At 37.9% G+C, this 19,396-nt stretch overlaps 2 protein-coding genes across 2 annotated transcripts in view; both read left to right on the top strand.

The window, feature by feature from the left end:
• Window positions 1–19,396, top strand: part of LOC120863865 (interleukin-33-like) — a 169,212-nt gene that overhangs the window by 8,865 nt on the left and 140,951 nt on the right. The gene's annotated exons all lie outside the window — the stretch shown is intronic.
• LOC120863722 (endogenous retrovirus group K member 10 Gag polyprotein-like) lies at window positions 15,713–17,754 on the top strand. Its single transcript, XM_040240295.1, has one exon. It carries the CDS (start codon window positions 15,741–15,743, stop codon window positions 17,574–17,576), a length of 1,836 nt encoding a protein of 611 aa, XP_040096229.1. The 5' UTR covers window positions 15,713–15,740; the 3' UTR covers window positions 17,577–17,754.

Raw genomic sequence — 19,396 nt, 5'->3', positions numbered from 1 at the left:
CTAAGGTACACCCAGAATATTTTCTAGGATAGATCAAATGTTAGGTCATAAAACATGTCTAAGCAAATTTAAGAAGACTGGAAAATTCAAAAAATGTGGAAATTAAATAAATGATACACTCCGGAACAGCCAAGAGTTAAGGAAATATCAAAAGGGAAATAAAAAATACCTTGAATCAAATGAAATGCAAATACAACATACTAGAATATATGGTGTACAGTAAAAGCAGCACTAAGAGGTAAGTTATAGAAACCAATGCTTATATTAAGAAAAAAGAAAGATCTTAATTTGGACCGCTATCTTTTACCACTCACGAAAATTAACTTGAGATGGATTAAATACATTGGCAAATAATAGGTCTGATAAGGGGTTAATGTCCAAAACATATAAAGAATTCACATAATCCAAAGCAAAAATCCAAACAATCCAATTAATAATGGACAGACATTTTTCCAAAAAAGACTAAGTTGACTATAGACACATGGGTTTATTTCTGGGCTCTCTAATCTATTTCATTTATCTATATGTATATCCTTATGTAAGTACCATACTGTCTTGATTACTGAAACTTTGTAGTTAGCTTTAAGATTGGAATCTGTGGTCCTCCAGCTATGATTTTTATTTTCAGGATGGTTTTAGTGTTAAATCTTATTTTACTTTTTATTGGTGTATAACTAACTTACAATATTACATTAGCTTCAGATGTACACCATAGTGACTCAACATTTTTATACACTGTAAAATGATCATTACAATAAGTCCAGTTACTGACACCATACAAAGATATTATGATATCACTGTATTTCTCATGCTGTGCATTTCATCCCTGTGACCCATTTCTTTTGTAACTGAAAGCTTGTATTTTGTAAACTCTCTTACCTATTTCAGTCATTGCCTCCACCCTCTCCTTTTCTGCTTATTGACTATGCCCAAACCTTTGACTGTATGGATCACCAGAAACTGGAAAATTCTGAAAGAGATATGAATACCAGACCACCTGACCTACCTCTTGAGAAATGTATATGCAGGTCAGGAAGCAACAGTAGAACTGGACATGGAACAACAGACTGGTTCCAAATAGGGAAAGGAGTACGTCAAGGCTGTATATCGTCACCCTGCTTATTTAACTTATATGCAGAGTACATCATGAGAAATGCTGGGCTGGATGAAGCACAAGCTGGAATCAAGATTGCTGGGAGAAATATCAATAACCTCAGATATGCAGATGACATCACCCTTATGGCAGAAAGTGAAGAGGAACTAAAAAGCTCTTGATGAACGTGAAAGAGGAGAGTGAAAAAGTTGGCTTAAAGCTCAACATTCAGAAAACGAAGATCATGGCATCCGGTCCCATCACTTCATGACAAGTAGATGGGGAAACAGTGTCAGACTTTACTTTTTTGGGCTCCAAAATCACTGCAAATGGTGACTGAAGCCATGAAATTGAAAGATGCTTACTCCTTGGAAGGAAAGTTATGATCAATCTAGAGAGCAAAGTAAGGTCTTTGCCAACAAAGCCCCATCTAGTCAAGGCTATGGTTTTTCCAGTAGTCATGTACGGATGTGAGAGTTGGACTGTAAAGAAAGCTGAGCACAGAAAAATTGATGCTTTTGAACTGTGGTGTTGGAGAAGACTCTTAGGCGTCCCTTGGACTGCAAGGAGATCCAACCAGTCCATCCTAATGGAGATCAGTCCTGGGTGTTCATTGGAAGGACTGATGCTGAAGCTGAAACTCCAATACTTTGGCCACCTGATGCGACGAGCTGACTCAATTGAAAAGACCCTGATGCTGGGAAAGATTGAGGGCAGGAGAAGGGGATGACAGGATGAGATAGTTGGATGGCATCACCAAGTCAATGGACATGAGTTTGTGTATACTCCAGGAGTTGGTGATGGACAGGGAGGCCTGGGGTGCTGCAGTCCATGGGGTTGCAAAGAGTCGGACACAACTGAGCGACTGAACTGAACTGAACTCCTTTCTCGCAATCACATGTTTATTCTCCATGAGTATGTTTCTGCTTTGTTATGTTTATTCATTTGGGATTTTTGGGATTCCAAATGTAAGTGAAGTCATATAATATTTGTCTTCCTCTGTTTGACTTATTTCACTAAGCATAATACCCTGTAGGTCCATTCACGTTGTTGCAAATGGCAAGATTTTATTCTTTTTTAATGGCAGCGTAAGATTCCATTGTGTATATATACCACATCTTCTTTAATCAGTCATCTATTGACAGACACATAGGTTGCTTTCAGATCTTGACTTGTGTAAATAATGCAAGGAACATAGTAGGGGTTCATATAGTTTTTGAATTAGTGTTTTTTATTTTCTTTGATATTTACCCAGAAGTGGAATTGATGTATCATATGGTACTTCTATTTTTAATTTTTTTAAGAAACCTCTATATTGTTTTCCATAAAGTATGCACCAATTTACATTCCTATCAACGGTGCACAAGGGTTCCTTTTTCTCCAAACCCTTGCCGACACCTATGATTTGTTGTACTTTTGGCAGTAGTGAAGTGATTTGTTGTATTCTGGCAGTAGTGAAGTGATACCTCACTGTGGTTTTGATTTGCAGTTTCCTAATAATTAGTGACACTGATCATTTTTTTCATGTGTCTGTTGGTCATCTCTTTGTCTCTGCTGTTGATGCTTCTCACAAATTTTGAAAAGTTGTATTTTCATTTTCACTTGGTTCAAAGTATTTTTTATTTTCTCTTGAGACCTGTTATTTGACCAATGGATTATTTAGAAATGCATTGTCTAATTTCCAGATATTTGTGAATTTTCCAGCTATCTTTCTATTACTTATTTCCAGTTCTATTTCATTGTGGTACAAGGACATCCTTTGTCTGACTTTTATCTTTCTACATCTCTTAAAGTTTTTTTTTTATAAGCCAGGATGTGGCCTATCATGATGAGTGTACATGTGAGGTTGAGAAGAATGTGTATTCTGCTGTCATTGGGAAGAGTGTACAATAAATATCAATTAGAGGTAATTGATAGTGTCGCTCTATATCCTTATTGTTTTTCTGCTTTTATTACTAACAGAAGGTTATTGAAGGCCATGTTTAAATAAAGTGAATTTGTCTATCACTTTTTTGTCACATATTTTGACACCTTCTTGTTAGTTGCATACACATTTAATATTGTTATGTTTTCTCTGAAAATTTATCATTGTGTACTGCCTTTATTATTATGCAATGCTCTTCTTTAACCCTGATAACCTTTCTTGTTTCAAAGTCTGTTTTGTCAGGTATTAGTACAGATACTTTAGCTTTATTTTGAGCTGCTCTGTTCCTTTGCTATTAACTTAATAAAGCCTTCATCTTTAAAGTGGGATTCTTTTTTTTTCAGGGAATGATATTTTAAGACAATTTTTTTTTTGCCATGATTCACTATTGATTCCTCCAAGATGGTGCAATCTTCTTCAACAGTGACCAGGACATTCATGATCACCAGATTAAAGATGTCTTCAGGGAGATAGCCTTTGGGCTCATCTATCTTCATAGTGAGCATGTCTAGTGTTAGAATGATACTTTCTGGAATTTTCCAAGTTGGTTTCTTGTAAACAACATACAGTTAGGTCTTTTTTCACTCTGATAATCTTTCTTTTAATTGGCATATTTAGAAGATTCACATTTAAAGTGATTATTGATATAGTTATATTAATATCTACCATGTTTTTAACTGTTTTCTATTCATTGCATTTATTTTTTGTTTCTTCTTTGCTCCCATCTTTTTTGCCTTCTTTTGTTTTAATTGAAAGAACATTTTATATGGATCCATATAACATCTCCTCTGTTAACAATTATTCTGTGTAAAAACTGTAATGAAATTTACAACATACATTTTTAACTAGTCTAAGCGCCTTTCAGATAACACTATGCCACTTCACATGGGCAGATGCTGTAAAACAGAGTACTTCTAATTCCTCCCTCTCATCCTTTGTGACACTGCTGTCATTCATTTATCCGCATGCTATAATGACCTGCTGCTGCTGCTGCTAAGTCGCTTTAGTTGTGTCCAACTCTTCGCAACCCCATGGACTGCAGCCTATGAGGCTCCCTGTCCATGGGATTCTTCAGGCAAGAGTACTGGAGTGGGGTGCCATTGCCTCCTCGGAATGATCTATTACCTTGTTACCATTATTGCTTTAAAAAGTTATACCTTAAATCAACTAAGATTAATAAATTTTTTATTTTACTTTTATTTATTCCCTGATTCTATTCCCTTTTTTTTTTAGACAAAGCAGGTTTCTGAGCTGCCTTATTTTTCTTCTGCCTACAGAACATTCTTTTTGGTTAAAATAATTTTATTATAATTTTGCTTAGCAATATAAAATTAATACTACATAAAAATTTCTTAATCTCATGACATTGTTACCATTATAAAATCCAAACCAATTTTGAAATCAAAACACAATATAAAATAGAATTTAAAAATTAGTAATATTAATTCAATATGCTAGATTTTACTTCACTAAAATCACCATTAGTAAGAATATATAGTACTGATTTCTTGTGGTATGGGCTCCTTTGAGTTTGGCATGCCTATGTTCTATTTTATTTTTTTAAGTTTTTTAATTATTGAAAATTTCAAACACACACAAAAGTGGAAGGATTAGTGTAATAAATCCTCAGGAATCTATCAGCTTCAAGAATTATCAACACATGACCAACCTCATAACATCTACAGCATGCTCTTGTCCCTTCTCCATTTTTCAGAATACAGTAGGTCTTTATTGGTTATTTATTTTAAATATAGCAGTGTGCACACGTCAATCCCAAATTTCCTAACTGTCCACCAACAGAAGAATGGAAAAAGAAGTTGTGGTACATATATACAATGGAATATGACTCAGCCATTCAAAAGAATGAAACAATATCATTGGATGAACCTAGAAATTGTCATACTGAGTGAAGTCAGATAGAGAAAGAGAAATATTGCATGATAGTGCTTATATGCAGAAATGTAGAAAAATTATACAAATGAACTTATAAAACAGAAACAGACTTATTTACAAAACAGAAACAGACTCAGAGACTTAAAGAACAAATTTCTCATTACCAGGAGGGAAGGGTGGAAGAAAGGGATAGTTACAGAATTTTTAAAACATTTCTTTTGGTGATGAATTCTCTTGTTGTTATGGGTTTTGTGTTTCGTTTTGATTTTGTCTGAGAAAGTCTTTATTTATTCCTTAGTTTTGGAGAGTAAGTTCAGTGGATATAGAATTCTGGGTTGGTGGTTTTTATTTTTTTTTCCCCCAACTTTAAATATTTCACTCCACTTTCTTCTTCTTTGCATGGTTTCTGACAAAAAGTCTATTATAATTCTTATCCCTGTTGTCCTATTAGATAATGTATTATTTTTTTCCAAAGATTATTTTAAGATTATCTTTTTTGGTTTTGGTTTCTGAAGTTTTAATATGGTTCACAGTTATATATGTGGGAGTTTGGGGTTGTTGTTTGGTTTTATTATTTCTCCTTCTTGATGTTCTCTGAGCTTCCTGGATCTGTAGTTTGTCTGGCATTAATTTTGCAAAGTCTTAATCATTACTACTGTACGTATTCTTCTGTTTGTTCTCACTTTCTTCTCCCTCTGACATTCTAATTATATGCCTATTACCCCTTTGGGGATTGTTCTACAGCTCTTAAATGTTATATTCCAATCTTCTTGTCTTCCTTTTTTTCTGTTTGCATTTCAGGTTGCGAATTTTTTACTGACATATATTCAAGCTCACTGATTCTTTTTTGTCAGTCATGCTGAGTCTACTGATGAGTCCATCAAAGGTATGCTTCATTTTTGTTACTGTTTTTTTTTTACAACTTCCTTTTGATTCTTTATTAGAATTTCTATCACTTTGTTGTATCCTCCACCTGTTTTTGCATGTAGTCTACCTTTTCCATTATAGCACTTAATAATAATCATAGTTATTTAAATTCCCTGTCTGATAATTCCAATATGTATTTCACAGCTGGGTCTGATTCTGCTGATTTGTCTCTTTAGATTGTGTCTTTTCTTGCCTTTAGAGGATTAATTTTAAACTGGTTAGAAATTCAGATGTTTTAAATATTTCCTATAGACACTGGTGCCAGAGACTTTGCTTGCAGTGTCTTTATTTTGTCTCACCTCTTGACTTTGGGCTTCCCTCAGTACTTCTCTTCAGAAAATTTGTATCTTTCATCTCTTTCAGCTGTGGTCCATGGTTGTTACAGTGCAGTCCAGTCCCATCAGTGTGGCATAGGGGAGGGGGAGCTTTTACCATCATCTGATTGCATCTCAGTCTTTTAGTAGGTCTGTGTCTTCAGGCTGTGATCTTTACAAGTGTTTCTTCAGTGATATGGCTTTCCCATCCTACTTTCCACTTCTTTACTTGGTTTCTGCTTTCCGAGTCTGTTTTATTGAAGACCTCATGCCTGTTGATTATGCTTTTTTCCTCAAATTAGGTGAGACAGGAAAGTTAAGGGAGACTGAAGTATTATAGAAGGAATGCCTTTCCCAGCTGTTATAAGGCTCTGACAATGTACTTTCACCTGGAGAGTGGGTCGTTGTCATGGAGAAGATACCGGGCATATTTCACAATGGTCACTCTTTACCTTACCTTGTCAGAGCCACAAAGAATCTTTTTGAGAACCTAATGTTGTTCCTGAAAGCAAAAGCCACAAAAGTGTACTGGCCTTCAATAGTTTCTCATTACAAGTGTGTGTACTAAGTAACTCAGTCATGTCCAACTATTTGTGACCCCATGGACTGTAGCCTGTCAAGCTCCTCCATCGCTGGGATTCTCCAGGCAAGAATACTGGATAGAGTGGGTAGTCATTCTCTTCTCCAGTTTCTCATTACACACCAGTCCATTAGTCCACATAGCCTCCAGAAATTCATCAAAATTACCAGTTACTTGTTTTTACCATTTTATGGTTCCAACAGTTTCTGCCTCAGATAAGCACTGTTGTTGTTGTTCAGTCATTAAGTCATGTCTGACTATTTGTGACCCATGGACTATAGCACACCAGGCTCCTCTGTCTTCCATCTATCTCCTGGAGTTTGCTCAAATTCATATCCATTGAGTTGGTGATGCTATCTAATCAATTTATCCTCTGCCTCCCCCTTTTATTTTTACCTTCAATTTTCCCCAGCATCAGGGACTTTCCAATGAGTTGACTCTTCCCATCAAGTGGCCAAAGTATTGCAGCTTCAGTTTCAGAATCAGTCCTTCCAATGAATATTCAGGAATGATTTCCTTTAGGATTGACTGGTTTGATTTCTTTTTTGTCCAAGGAACTCTCAGGAGTCTTCTCCAGCACCACAGTTCAAAAGCATCAACTCTTCAGTACTCAACCTTCTTTATGGTCCAATTCTCATATCCATACATGACTACAGGAAAAACCATAGCTTTGACTATAAGGACCTACCTTTCTTGGCAAAATGTGTGCATTTTAATACTCTGTCTAGGTTTGTCATAGCTTTTCTTCCAAGGAGCAACATCTTTTAATTTCATGGCTGCAGTCACCACCTGCAGTGATTTTGGAGCCCAAGAAAATAAAGTTTGTCACTGTTTCCATTATTTCCAGTCTATTTGCCATGACATGATGGGACTGGATGCCATGATCTTGGTTTTTTGAATGTTGAGTTTCAAGCCAAACTTTTTCACTCTCCTCTTTCACCTTTATCAAGAGGCTCTTTAGTTCCTCTTCGCTTTCTGCCATTAGAGTGTTATCACCTGTACATCTGAGTTTGTTGATATTCCTCCTGAAAATCTTGATTCCAGTGTGATTCATCCAGCCTGGCATGTCTCATGATGTACTCTGCATATGAGTTAAATAAGCAGAGTGACAATGTACAGCCTTGATGTACTCCTTTCCAATTTTGAACCAGTCCATTGTTCCATGGCTGTTTCTAACTGTTGCTTTTTGATCTGTACACAGGTTTCTCAGGATACACATAAGGTGGTCTTGTATTTCCGTCTCTTTAAGAAGTTTTCACAGTTTATTGTGATCTACAGTCAAAGGCTTCAGCATAGTCAATGAAGCAGAAGTAGATGTTTTTCTGGAATTCCCTTTTTTTTTTTCTATGATCCAGAGGATGTTGGCAATTTGATCTCTGGTTCCTCTGCCTTTTCTAATTCCAGCTTCTACATCTGGAAGTTCTCATTTCACATACTGCTGAAGCATAGCTTGAAGGATTTTGAGCGTTACCTTGCTAGCATGTGAAATGAGAACAATTGTATGGTAGTTTAAACATTCCTTGGCATTGACTTTCTTTAGGACTGAAATGAAAACTGGCCTTTTCTAGTCCTGTGACTACTGCTGAGTTTTCCAAATTTGCTGGCATATTGAGTGCAGCACTTTCACAGCATCATCTTTTAGGATTTGAAATAGCTCAGCTGGAATTCCATCAGTTCCATTAGCTTTGTTTGCAGTAATGCTTCCTAAGGCCCACTGTTTCGGTCTTTTATCATGCCCATCTTTGCATGAAATGTTCATTTGGTATCTCCAATTTTCTTAAAGAGATCTCTAGTCTTTCCCCTTCTATTGTTTTCTTCTATTTCTTTGCATTGTTCACTTAAGTCTCCTTAAGGTAAGTATATCTCATCTTTTTCTCTCTGGTTATACTGTCTCTCTGGGCTTCCCAGGTGACACTAGTGGTAAAGAATCTACCTGCCAATGCAGGGGACATAGGAGAGGCAGGTCTGATCCCTAAGTAGGGAAGATCCCCGAGAGGAGGGCATGGCAATGCACTCCAGTACTCTTGCCTGTAGAATTCCAGGGGCTAAGGAGCCAAGAGCTGGACGTGACTGAAGCGACTGAGCACACACGCATAAGAAGCCAATCACTGTGGCCATGGGAGCATGAGTCAGAACTACTGAAAACGACTGGAACTTTATTCAAACAATGACTTAAAATTAAGCACCAAAAACTATTATCTCCTAAGAAATATCACTAGCTTCCTTACAGTGTAGTCACCAGCCTTCCATTTAATTAGAGGAAGACAGTGAGTAAGGATGGAGAATGCAATGGCACCCCACTCCAGTGTTCTTGCCTGGAGAATCCCAGGGACAGCAGAGCCTGGTGGGCTGCCATCTATGGGGTCACACAGAGTCAGACACGACTGAAGGGATTTAGCAGCAGCAGCAGCAGCAGTGAGTAAGGAAACTTTCCTGGAGATAAGGAAACATCAGTGGTCATAGTTGACTGTGATTATCAAAATAATCTGAAAATTAATCTAGTAACACTGAAACCTGCATGTATCATTGAAAGACAGAAGTGCATCAAAAATGTATCCAAACAGGCCATGCCTCCTCCAACAAAAAGATGACTAAATGGCAATTCCATGTGACCATAAAACTCCAAAGAGCTGCTGAAACACATTATCAAGCATCAGTTCAGTTCAGTTCAGTCGCTCAGTCGTGTCCAACTCTGAGATCCCATGAATTACAGCATGCCAGGCCTCCCTGTCCATCACCAACTCCCGGAGTTCACTCAGACTCACTTCCATCAAGTCAGTGATGCCATCCAGCCATCTCATCCTCGGTCGTCCCCTTCTCCTCCTGCCCCCAATCCCCCCCAGCATCACAGTCTTTTCCAATGAGTCAACTCTCTGCATGAGGTGGCCAAAATACTGGAGTTTCAGCTTTAGCATCAGTCCTTCCAAAGAAATCCCAGGGTTGATCTCCTTCAGAATGGACTGGTTGGATCTCCTTGCAGTCCAAGGGATTCTCAAGAGTCTTCTCCAACACCACAGTTCAAAAGCATCAATTCTTCGGCACTCAGCTTTCTTCACAGTCCAACTCTTACATCCATACATGACTGCAGGAAAAACAGCCTTGACTAGACAGACCTTTGTTGGCGAAGTAACGTCTCTGCTTTTGAATATGCTATCTAGGTTGGTCATAACTTTTCTTCCAAGGAGTAAGCGTCTTTTAATTTCATGGCTGCAATCACCATCTGCAGTGATTTTGGAGCCCCCCAAAATAAAGTCTGACACTGTTTCCACTGTTTCCCCATCTATTTCCCATGAAGTGATGGGACCAGATGCCATGATCTTCGTTTTCTGAATGTTGAGCTTTAAGCCAACTTTTCCACTTTATCCAGCTACTTTAACTTACCCCGTGTATAACACTATTACTTTCAAAGCTTCATAACAGATTGTTCTATATTTTACACATATTTTACTTACAAATTTTTCAATTTGGGGCTAATACAGTTGTTTCAAATTTTTCAAAAGTATGATATGAGTAATGACCATGTTGAAACTACCTAGTAGAAGAAATGAAGCAGACTTTGACTGTGGTCAGGCCCTGGACACTCGGTTTAAGATTCTCCATCAAAAAAGGGGAACTAAGACTACCCTGGGTTTAGGATCTAGATGCAGTAGGGCAGGAGATACAGGGGAAGGTGAGGACATCTATCTAATGTTACAACTGAAATATTTGAGTCCCTTATCAGATCCTGGGGCTGCATCAGAGGAAAGCACTAGATAAGATCAGGAGTGACTGGGCGGCTGCTTGAGGGGTAAACCATGTAGAGGTCATTCTTTCTAAGGGTTGGTAGAATAACTAGTTCATTTGCAAATTCTTTCTTTAGGGAAGAAGCACCATGGTTCTCAGAAAACTTCGATTTAATAGCACTGGTAGAAATGGGGCAGGAACAGAACCAGTGAGAGTTATCTTCTTGTTATCTTCTGCAGCCAACGTATCATCTCTTTTCCAACTCTGCCTGACTTCAACACTTCCTCCTGGATTGCCCAATTCCAGGCAGGCCCCGCCATCCACCTTGTTACCCAAATGGCACACCTGGGTGTCCACTTGATACTGCCCTTTTCTGGTCAAATATTTTCTTATGCGCATATGAACACTGCGACAAATAGAGAGTCTAATCCACGTCTAAAGAGTGTCAAGTGGTTGAAGGAGTTACTGAATAAGTGGACTCAGAGTTATTGAAGATTTTTATATATGCAGATGGCCAACAGGCACATGAAAAGATGCTCATCATTGCTAATTATTAGAGAAATACAAATAAAAGCTACAGTGAAGTACCATTTCACATCAGTCAGAATGGCCATCATTTAAAAAGTCTAATAAATGCTTGAGGGGAATGTGGAGAAAAGGGAACCCTCATGCTGTTGATAGGAATGTAAGTTGGTGTATCCACGAGGGAAAACAGTATGGAGGTTCCTCAAAAAAACTAAAAACAGAGTTGCCATATGACTCAGCAGTCCTACTTTTGGGCATATATCCAGACAAAACTATAATTTGAAAAGATATATGCACTCCTATGTTCATAGCTGCACTATTTACAACAGCGAAGATATGGAAACAGCCTAAATATTCATTAACAGATGAATGGAAAAAAAAGATATGGTGTGTGTGTATATATATATATATATATATATATATATGACTATTACTCAGCCATAAAAAGAATGAAATAATGCCATTTGCAGCAACATGAGATTATCATACTACGTGAAGGAAGTCAGAAAGGGAAAGAGAAATACCATATGATATCAGTTATATCTGGAATATAAAATACAACACAAATGAACATATCTATGAAACAGAAACAGACTCACACAGAGAACAGACTTGTGGCTGTCAAGGGGGAGGGAGGTTGGGGGAGGGAAGGATTAAGAGATTGAGATTAGCAGACACAAATTATTATATATAGGGTGGATAAACAAGATCCTACCATACAGTGCAGGGAACTATACTTAATATCCCGTGATAAACTAATTGAAAATAATGTGAAAAAGAATATATACATATATATATATGTATAACTATCAATTTGTTGTATAGCAGAAACTAATGCAAATCTGTAAATCAACTGTACTTCAATAACATTAAAAAAACATTTTTAAAAGATTCTGTGTGCAGAATGTGGAAAACTGGAGCTATTTCTGAACATATTTATTACGACACTTCTGTGTATATTGTTTCAATTAAAATAATTCTGATCAAACATTATTTACTTCAGATTGCTTGTGCCTGGCATACAAGAAGAGTTTAATTGAACTGATATAATTTTCACATGAGGTCCATAACCACTAGCAAATTTTTAGTTATTTCTTACGGAAGACAATGATTCAAACAGGCAGAATGCTCTTTTGCTGTGTTCAAAACTTTAAAATTAAAAAAAATCCTAATCTTGTTTTTTTAACAAATAGATAGCAAGGGAAAAAAGTAGGAGAAGGTGAACTGCAGAAAACCAGAGGGACTTAAGAGACATATGAGAAATGTTTGGATCCTCATGTAAATAAACAAAAGTTTAAAAAAGTCTGAGACAGACAAGGGCATCTGCCCTATAAACTATAACATTAATATTATAACTTAATAATATTAAAGAATTAATGTTGTTTTTAGATGTGCATTGTGTTTTCATGTTTTAAAAAAGAGTCAGAGAAAGACAAATACAGAATGAGATCGCTTATATGTGGACCCTAAAAAATTTGAACTTGTAGAAACAGAGTAGAATGGTGGTTGCCAGGGGCTGAGGAGTGAGAGTGAGGGGAATGTGGAGATATTGGACAAAGGGTATAAACTTCCAGTTACAAGAGGAGTACGTTCTGGGGATCCAAGGTATAGCATAGTGACTCTAGTTAACAGTGCTTTGTTATATACTTAAAATTGCCAGGAAAGTAGACCTTAATGGCTTTCACCATCACCACCTCAAAAAAAAAAAAAAAAAAAGGTAATTATGTGAGGTGATGGATGTGTTAACTAACCTTATTTTGGTAATCTTTTCACAATATATATGTGTCAAATAATCATATTGTACATTTTAAACTTACACACTATTATATTATATAGGGCTCATCCTAAAAATGTTGCTGTACTGAGCCTAGTGAGAAATGAGAGGAGAGAAGATAAAATCGAGAATCCAGAGTCAGGCTTTGGATACAGCTTCTGTGATAGCCAGCAGTCCTTTTATTTCAGATCTCCTATTGTTGGTGACATTACTTGGCACAACTTCATCACCCCTGTGGAATCTATTCTACTCTTGCCCATTATGATTGTTTGCTTATTGTATGCACCTACACAGAGCATTTCTCAATGAGGCTGTCCCCATTCATGACCACATTCCAGTTTTCCTAGTGCAGAAAGTTTATTCACTGGTGATTAAAACCTGATTCACTAGTGAGTCTCATACCAAAGTAGGTCATATTTTACAAAAGGTCTGCAAATTTCCTTATTTCCAAGAACTGGATAGTTGGTTTTTTCTTGACCAGGTTTAGAACAGCTTATCATGTATGCGAGAGTCCTTTTTTGGAGAATTTCTATTTTAGTAGGTGCTAAGCTACCTGGTAGAATTCATGGTTTCTTTCTGGAATGTGCCACTCAGGGCTCAAAATTCTTTGCTAAAAAATGGCTGGAGAGGAATTCTATAGATATGAATCTCAAAGGCTTAACTATCAATATTTATTAGTGCTTCATGTTAATATATACCTGTAAATTTTCTCAATTTTAATTTTAATATATATTCATCAGCTGCAAACTTGGCTGTAGTAAGCACCTGATGAGGTCAACAAAGTGAGGACTCATTACTGTCAGTTGTGGTTGTTGCTGCTGTTTTTTTTTTTTTTTTAACTTTATTTTTAAAAGTTTTAGATTTACAGAAAAATGTTACTGCTATTTTACATAGGTTAGCTACATAGAATCCTTGTGTACAGGAGACCCTGGTTATCCTCTTAGAATCAACCACTCAGTCCTGCCCCTTTCACCATTTCCTAACCTATAACACTGGCTAAATCATTTTGGATTTTTTGACTAGAAAATTGCACTAAGCAGGGGTCCAGTACCCCAAAACCAGACTTAGGGAGGAGGGAGTGGAGGGAAGGCAAGATACTAGACATGGCTCATTGAATATAACCTGACCATCATTAACAGAAAGTTCTTGAGGCCAGCCAAAGGGGCCAGTTACTGTGTAACAAAAAGATGCTGTAAAACTAGAAATCACAAAATTCCTAGAAGAAAAATATAGACAGAATACTGCACAACATAAATTGTAGCAATACTCTTTTGGATCTGTCTAGTAAAGCAAAGGACATAAAAGCAAAAATAACACATGGGACCTAATTAAGTTTAAAAGTTTTTTTACAGCAAAGGAAACCATTGACAAAATAAAAAGGCAATCTACTGAATGGAAGAAAATATACACAAGTGAGGTGACCAATAAAGGTTAAATCCAAAATACACAAACAGCTCATACAACTCAATATCAAAACCAAAAAACAATCTGATTTTTCAAATGGGCAGAAGACCTGAATAGACATTTTTCCAAAGAAGACATATAGATGGTCAACAGGCAAGTGAAAAGATGCTAAGCACTATTAATCATCAGAGGAATGCAAATTAAAACTACAAAGAGATAATCACATCACACCTGTCAGAATGATTATCATCAAAAAGAACACAAGTAATAAATGTTGGTGAGAATGTGAAGAAAAGGGAATCCTCATATACTGTTGGTGGAAACAAATTAGTGCAACCACTGTGAAAAATGCTATAGAGGTTTCTCAGAAAGCTAAAAATAGAACTACCACATGAGCCAGCAATTGTACTCCTGGGTATATACCCCCCCCCAAAAAAAAGAAAACATTAATCTGAAAAGACACATGCACCCCAATGTTCATAGCACATTATCTACAACTGCCAAGATATGGAAGCAATCTAAACTTGCACCGATGGAAGAATGGATAAAGATGCAGTATACACACACACAACAGAATATTACTCACCCAGAAAAAAGAATGACATTTTGCCATTTGCAACAACATGAGTGGAGTGGATTTGGAGGATATTATGCTAAGTGAAATAAGACAGAGAAAGACAAACACTGTTTGGTATCACTTATGTGTGGAATCTAAGAAATAAAACAAACTAATGAACATAACAAAAAAGAAACAAGGAGGAATCAAGATGTAATAGAAGGATGTGGAACTCACCTCCCCCCACAAATATATCAAAAATTCATCTACATGTGGAAAAATTTCCACAGAATACCTTACTGAATGCTGGCAAAAGATACTAGATGCCCAGAAGTGCAAGAAAGATCTTCATTTAATGGTAGGGTGAAAGAAAAAAAGAAGGGAATTAGGACCAGACTTGCACACTGGGAAGGGAGCTGTGAAAGAGGAAAGATTCCCACACTCTGGGAAGACCTTACACCAGTGGGAAGATCAGCCAGGATGCGGGAGACTGCCCGTAATGGGTTAAGTCTTGGGAGCTGCTTGGCGTGTTTGCTAAGCCCTAAGGCCTGTTCCTTAAGCGCCCTGTCCCGCCTCTCCTAAGAATGTTATCATGACCTCATAGCTCCCGAAGGTCTAGCAGCAGCTGCACTTCAAGGACAAGTACTCCTTAAACAATGTTGGGTTTGAAGATTGTCTTGTAAATAATAGCCCTCTGATATGTGCCAGGAGTCACGTATATTTTCTTATAAAAACTCTCCTCAATAAACGAAGGCATCAGCCATCAGCCATCAGCTGTGTTGGTCTGATCCTCTCAACCCCATCTTTCTGTCTCCTTTTTTTTCTCAGCGATCGAGCTCCGTTTCTCGTGACTCCCGGGTGGGAAAAAACCTTGCAGTGCTGGCCGCGGCAGGTGGCGCCCAACGTGGGGCTCGAAAACGACAGCTCTTCGTCACTACTCATTATATGAACGAGTGAGTAATTGCACGGTGTCGGTGCTAATTAATAAGAAGTGGAGTAGTAAGGATTATTGTTGAGAGTATAAATCATGGGGCAGACGCACAGTCGTCAATTGTTTGTACATATGTTATTTGTTATGTTAAAACATAGAGGTATTACTGTTTCTAAACCAAAATTAACTAATTTTCTTTCTTTTATTAAAGAAGTTTGTCCTTGGTTTCCTAGGGAGGGGACCGTTAATCTAGAGACATGGAAAAAGGTAGGAGAACAAATTAAAACGCACTATACTTTGCATGGTCCGGACAAAGTGCCTATAGAGACCTTGTCCCTTTGGACTTTAATACGAGATTGCTTAGATTTTGACAATGAAGAGTTAAAACGGTTAGGTAAATTGCTAAAAGAGAAAGATAAAACAGAAAATGAGCCAGAATATGCTGTTCCGAAGGGGCTGGAGGGTAAGCCGCAACCACTTAAATCTCCCCAGTCCCTTGATGTAAATGACGTTCTTTCCTCTGAAGACGCGGATGAATTAGAAGAGGAAGCCGCTAAATACCACCATGAGGAGTGGGAGTTTTTAGCTCAAGAGGAAAAACACAAGGCTTCTGACGATGACCTGATAGAATGTGTCAGAAAACTTGCTAAATTGTTGTGCAGTTCAGACCATAAGTTTAATCTTTCCGCTCCTGTTCCTCCTCTCCCTCCCGCTTATGTTCCTTCTGTCATTGCCGGATTGGATCCCCCGCCTGGACCAGTGGTTCCTTCATCATCTCAGGACACCATTTCTCCTTTACAAAAAGCTCTGCGACAGGCTCAACGATTGGGTGAGACGGTATCTGATTTTGCTTTAGCCTTTCCTGTGTTTGAACAAAACAACCAACGATTTTATGAGGCCTTGCCTTTTAAACAGTTAAAAAAATTGAAAGTTGCTTGTTCTCAATATGGTCCCACTGCCCCTTTTACTATGGCAATGATTGAAAATTTGGGAACTCAAAATTTGCCTCCTAATGACTGGAAGCAAATAGCCAGAGCATGTCTTTCAGGTGGAGATTACTTATTATGGAAATCAGAATATGTTGAACAGTGTGGCCGTATTGCAGACGTAAATCGGCAACAAGGCATTCAAACTTCTTATGAAATGTTGATAGGGGATGGCGCTTATCAAGCTACTAATGCACAACTAAATTTTTTACCAGGTGCTTATGCACAAATATCTAATGCAGCACGACAAGCATGGAGAAAACTTCCTAGTTCTAATACCCGGACTGAGGATTTGTCTAAAATTAGACAGGGGCCTGATGAGCCCTATCAAGATTTTGTGGCCAGACTGTTAGATGCCATTGGTAAAATTATGTCTGATGAACATGCTGGTATTATTCTTGCCAAACAGCTGGCTTTTGAAAATGCCAATTCAGCATGTCAAGCTGCCTTGCGACCTTATCGCAAGAAGGGGGATTTATCTGATTTTATTCAAATTTGTGCAGATATCGGTCCTTCATATATGCAGGGCATAGCTATGGCTGCCGCCCTGCAAGAAAAAAGCATAAAAGAGGTCTTATTTCAACAACAAGCTAGAAACAAAAGAGGTACTCAGAGGGTTAACAATTCAGGCTGTTTTGTTTGTGGCCAACCCGGACATCGCGCTGTCGTATGCCCACAAAAATATCAAGCAACTACTAATACCCCCAACCTTTGCCCTCGTTGTAAAAGAGGTAAACATTGGGCTAAAGATTGTCGTTCTAAAACAGATATACAAGACAATCCTTTACCTCCAATTTCAGGAAACTGGGTAAGGGGCCAGCCCCAGGCCCCAAAACAATGTTATGGGGCAACAGTGCAAGTCCCAAGCGAACAATCGCCGATTTGCACCGAGCTACAAAAGGCAGTGCCAGACTGGACCTCAGTTCCACCTCCTACACAGTATTAACTCCTGAAATGGGAGTTCAGACTTTAGGCACTGGAATATTTGGACCTTTGCCCTCAGGTACAGCGGGTCTTGTTCTTGGACGTAGTAGTGTGTCTTTAAAAGGATTAGTTGTTTTTCCTGGAGTTATTGATTCTGATTACACAGGAGAGATAAAAATTTTGGCATCGGCTCCTAATAAAATTATAGCTGTTACTGCTGGACAACGTATAACACAGTTGTTGCTCATACCCATTATACAAAGGGGAAAAGCAATTAACAAAGATAGGACTGATAAAGGTTTTGGTTCCTCTGATGCTTACTGGATTCAAAATGTCACGGAACAACGACCTGAACTATGTCTAAAAATTAATGGGAAAAAATTTCGGGGTGTTCTTGATACAGGAGCTGATATTAGTGTTATTTCTAAATACCATTGGCCTTCTTCATGGCCCAAACATATTGCTATTTCAACTCTTCAAGAAATAGGACAGACTACTAACCCTGAGCAAAGCTCAGCCTTGTTAAGTTGGAAAGATAAAGACGGACATTCCGGAAAATTCCGGCCTTATGTTTTGCCCCATCTCCCTGTTAATTTATGGGGAAGAGATGTTCTGAGCAAAATGGGAGTATATTTATATAGTCCGTCCTCAGCAGTAACTTCCCAGTTATTAGATCAAGGTCTTCTGCAGCATCAGGGACTTGGGAAACAAAATCAGGGTGACAGTCAACCCCTTGATTTATATCCAAAAATGGATCGAAGGGGTCTTGGGTGTTTTCCTTAGGGGCCTCTGATTCTCCTGCGACTCATGCTGATCCTATTGTCTGGAAATCTGAGGATCCAGTCTGGGTCGATCAGTGGCCCCTCTCTCAAAAAAAACTTTTAGCTGCCCAGCAACTGGTGCAGGAACAGTTGCGGCTTGGACATATAGAGCCTTCTACTTCTGCCTGGAATTCCCCTATTTTTGTTATTAAGAAAAAATCTGGAAAATGGCGATTGTTACAAGATCTGCGTAAAGTTAATAAAACCATGATGCTTATGGGGGCATTGCAACCTGGATTGCCTTCTCCTTCTGCTATACCTGCTAATTCTTATATGGTTATTATTGATTTAAAAGATTGTTTTTACACTATTCCTTTAGCAATTCAGGATTGCAAGCGATTTGCTTTTAGTGTGCCATCCACTAATTTCCAGGAGCCCATGCAGCGGTACCAATGGAAGGTCCTTCCCCAAGGAATGACAAATAGCCCAACATTGTGTCAAAAATTTGTTGCTACTGCCCTTGCCCCTATAAGAAAAGCGTTCCCGAATTTATATCTGGTACATTATATGGATGATATCTTGTTGGCACATGTGGATAAACAACTATTGGGTGAGGCATTTGCCTCCTTGCAAAAACATTTAACTATTAATGGTTTAATTATAGCAGAAGACAAAATACAAACTTATTTTCCTTATACTTATTTAGGCTTTACATTATATCCCAAAACTTACTGCACTCAGTTGATTAAATTAAAAATTGATAACCTGCACACTTTAAATGATTTTCAAAAATTACTAGGAGACATAAATTGGATTCGACCCTATTTAAAAATACCTACCTATGTCTTACAACCCTTATTTGATATTTTAAAAGGAAATACTGACCCTACTTCTCGTAGAGATTTGAGTCCTGCTGCCAAAACAGCCTTAGAGATGATAGAGTCTGCTATTAGAGAACAACAAATTACTTATTGTGATTATACAAAACCATGGGGATTATATATTCTTGCAACTCCTCATTCTCCTACAGGGGTCCTATACCAGACTAAGCCAATGCGCTGGATTTATTTAGCATCCACTC

The sequence above is a fragment of the Oryx dammah genome, unplaced genomic scaffold (genome assembly GCF_014754425.2).
Source record: "Oryx dammah isolate SB20612 unplaced genomic scaffold, SCBI_Odam_1.1 HiC_scaffold_1, whole genome shotgun sequence".
Taxonomy (NCBI): Eukaryota; Metazoa; Chordata; class Mammalia; order Artiodactyla; family Bovidae; genus Oryx; species Oryx dammah.
Note: the sequence above shows the minus strand (reverse complement) of the source record. Positions and strands in the feature narration are given on the sequence as shown.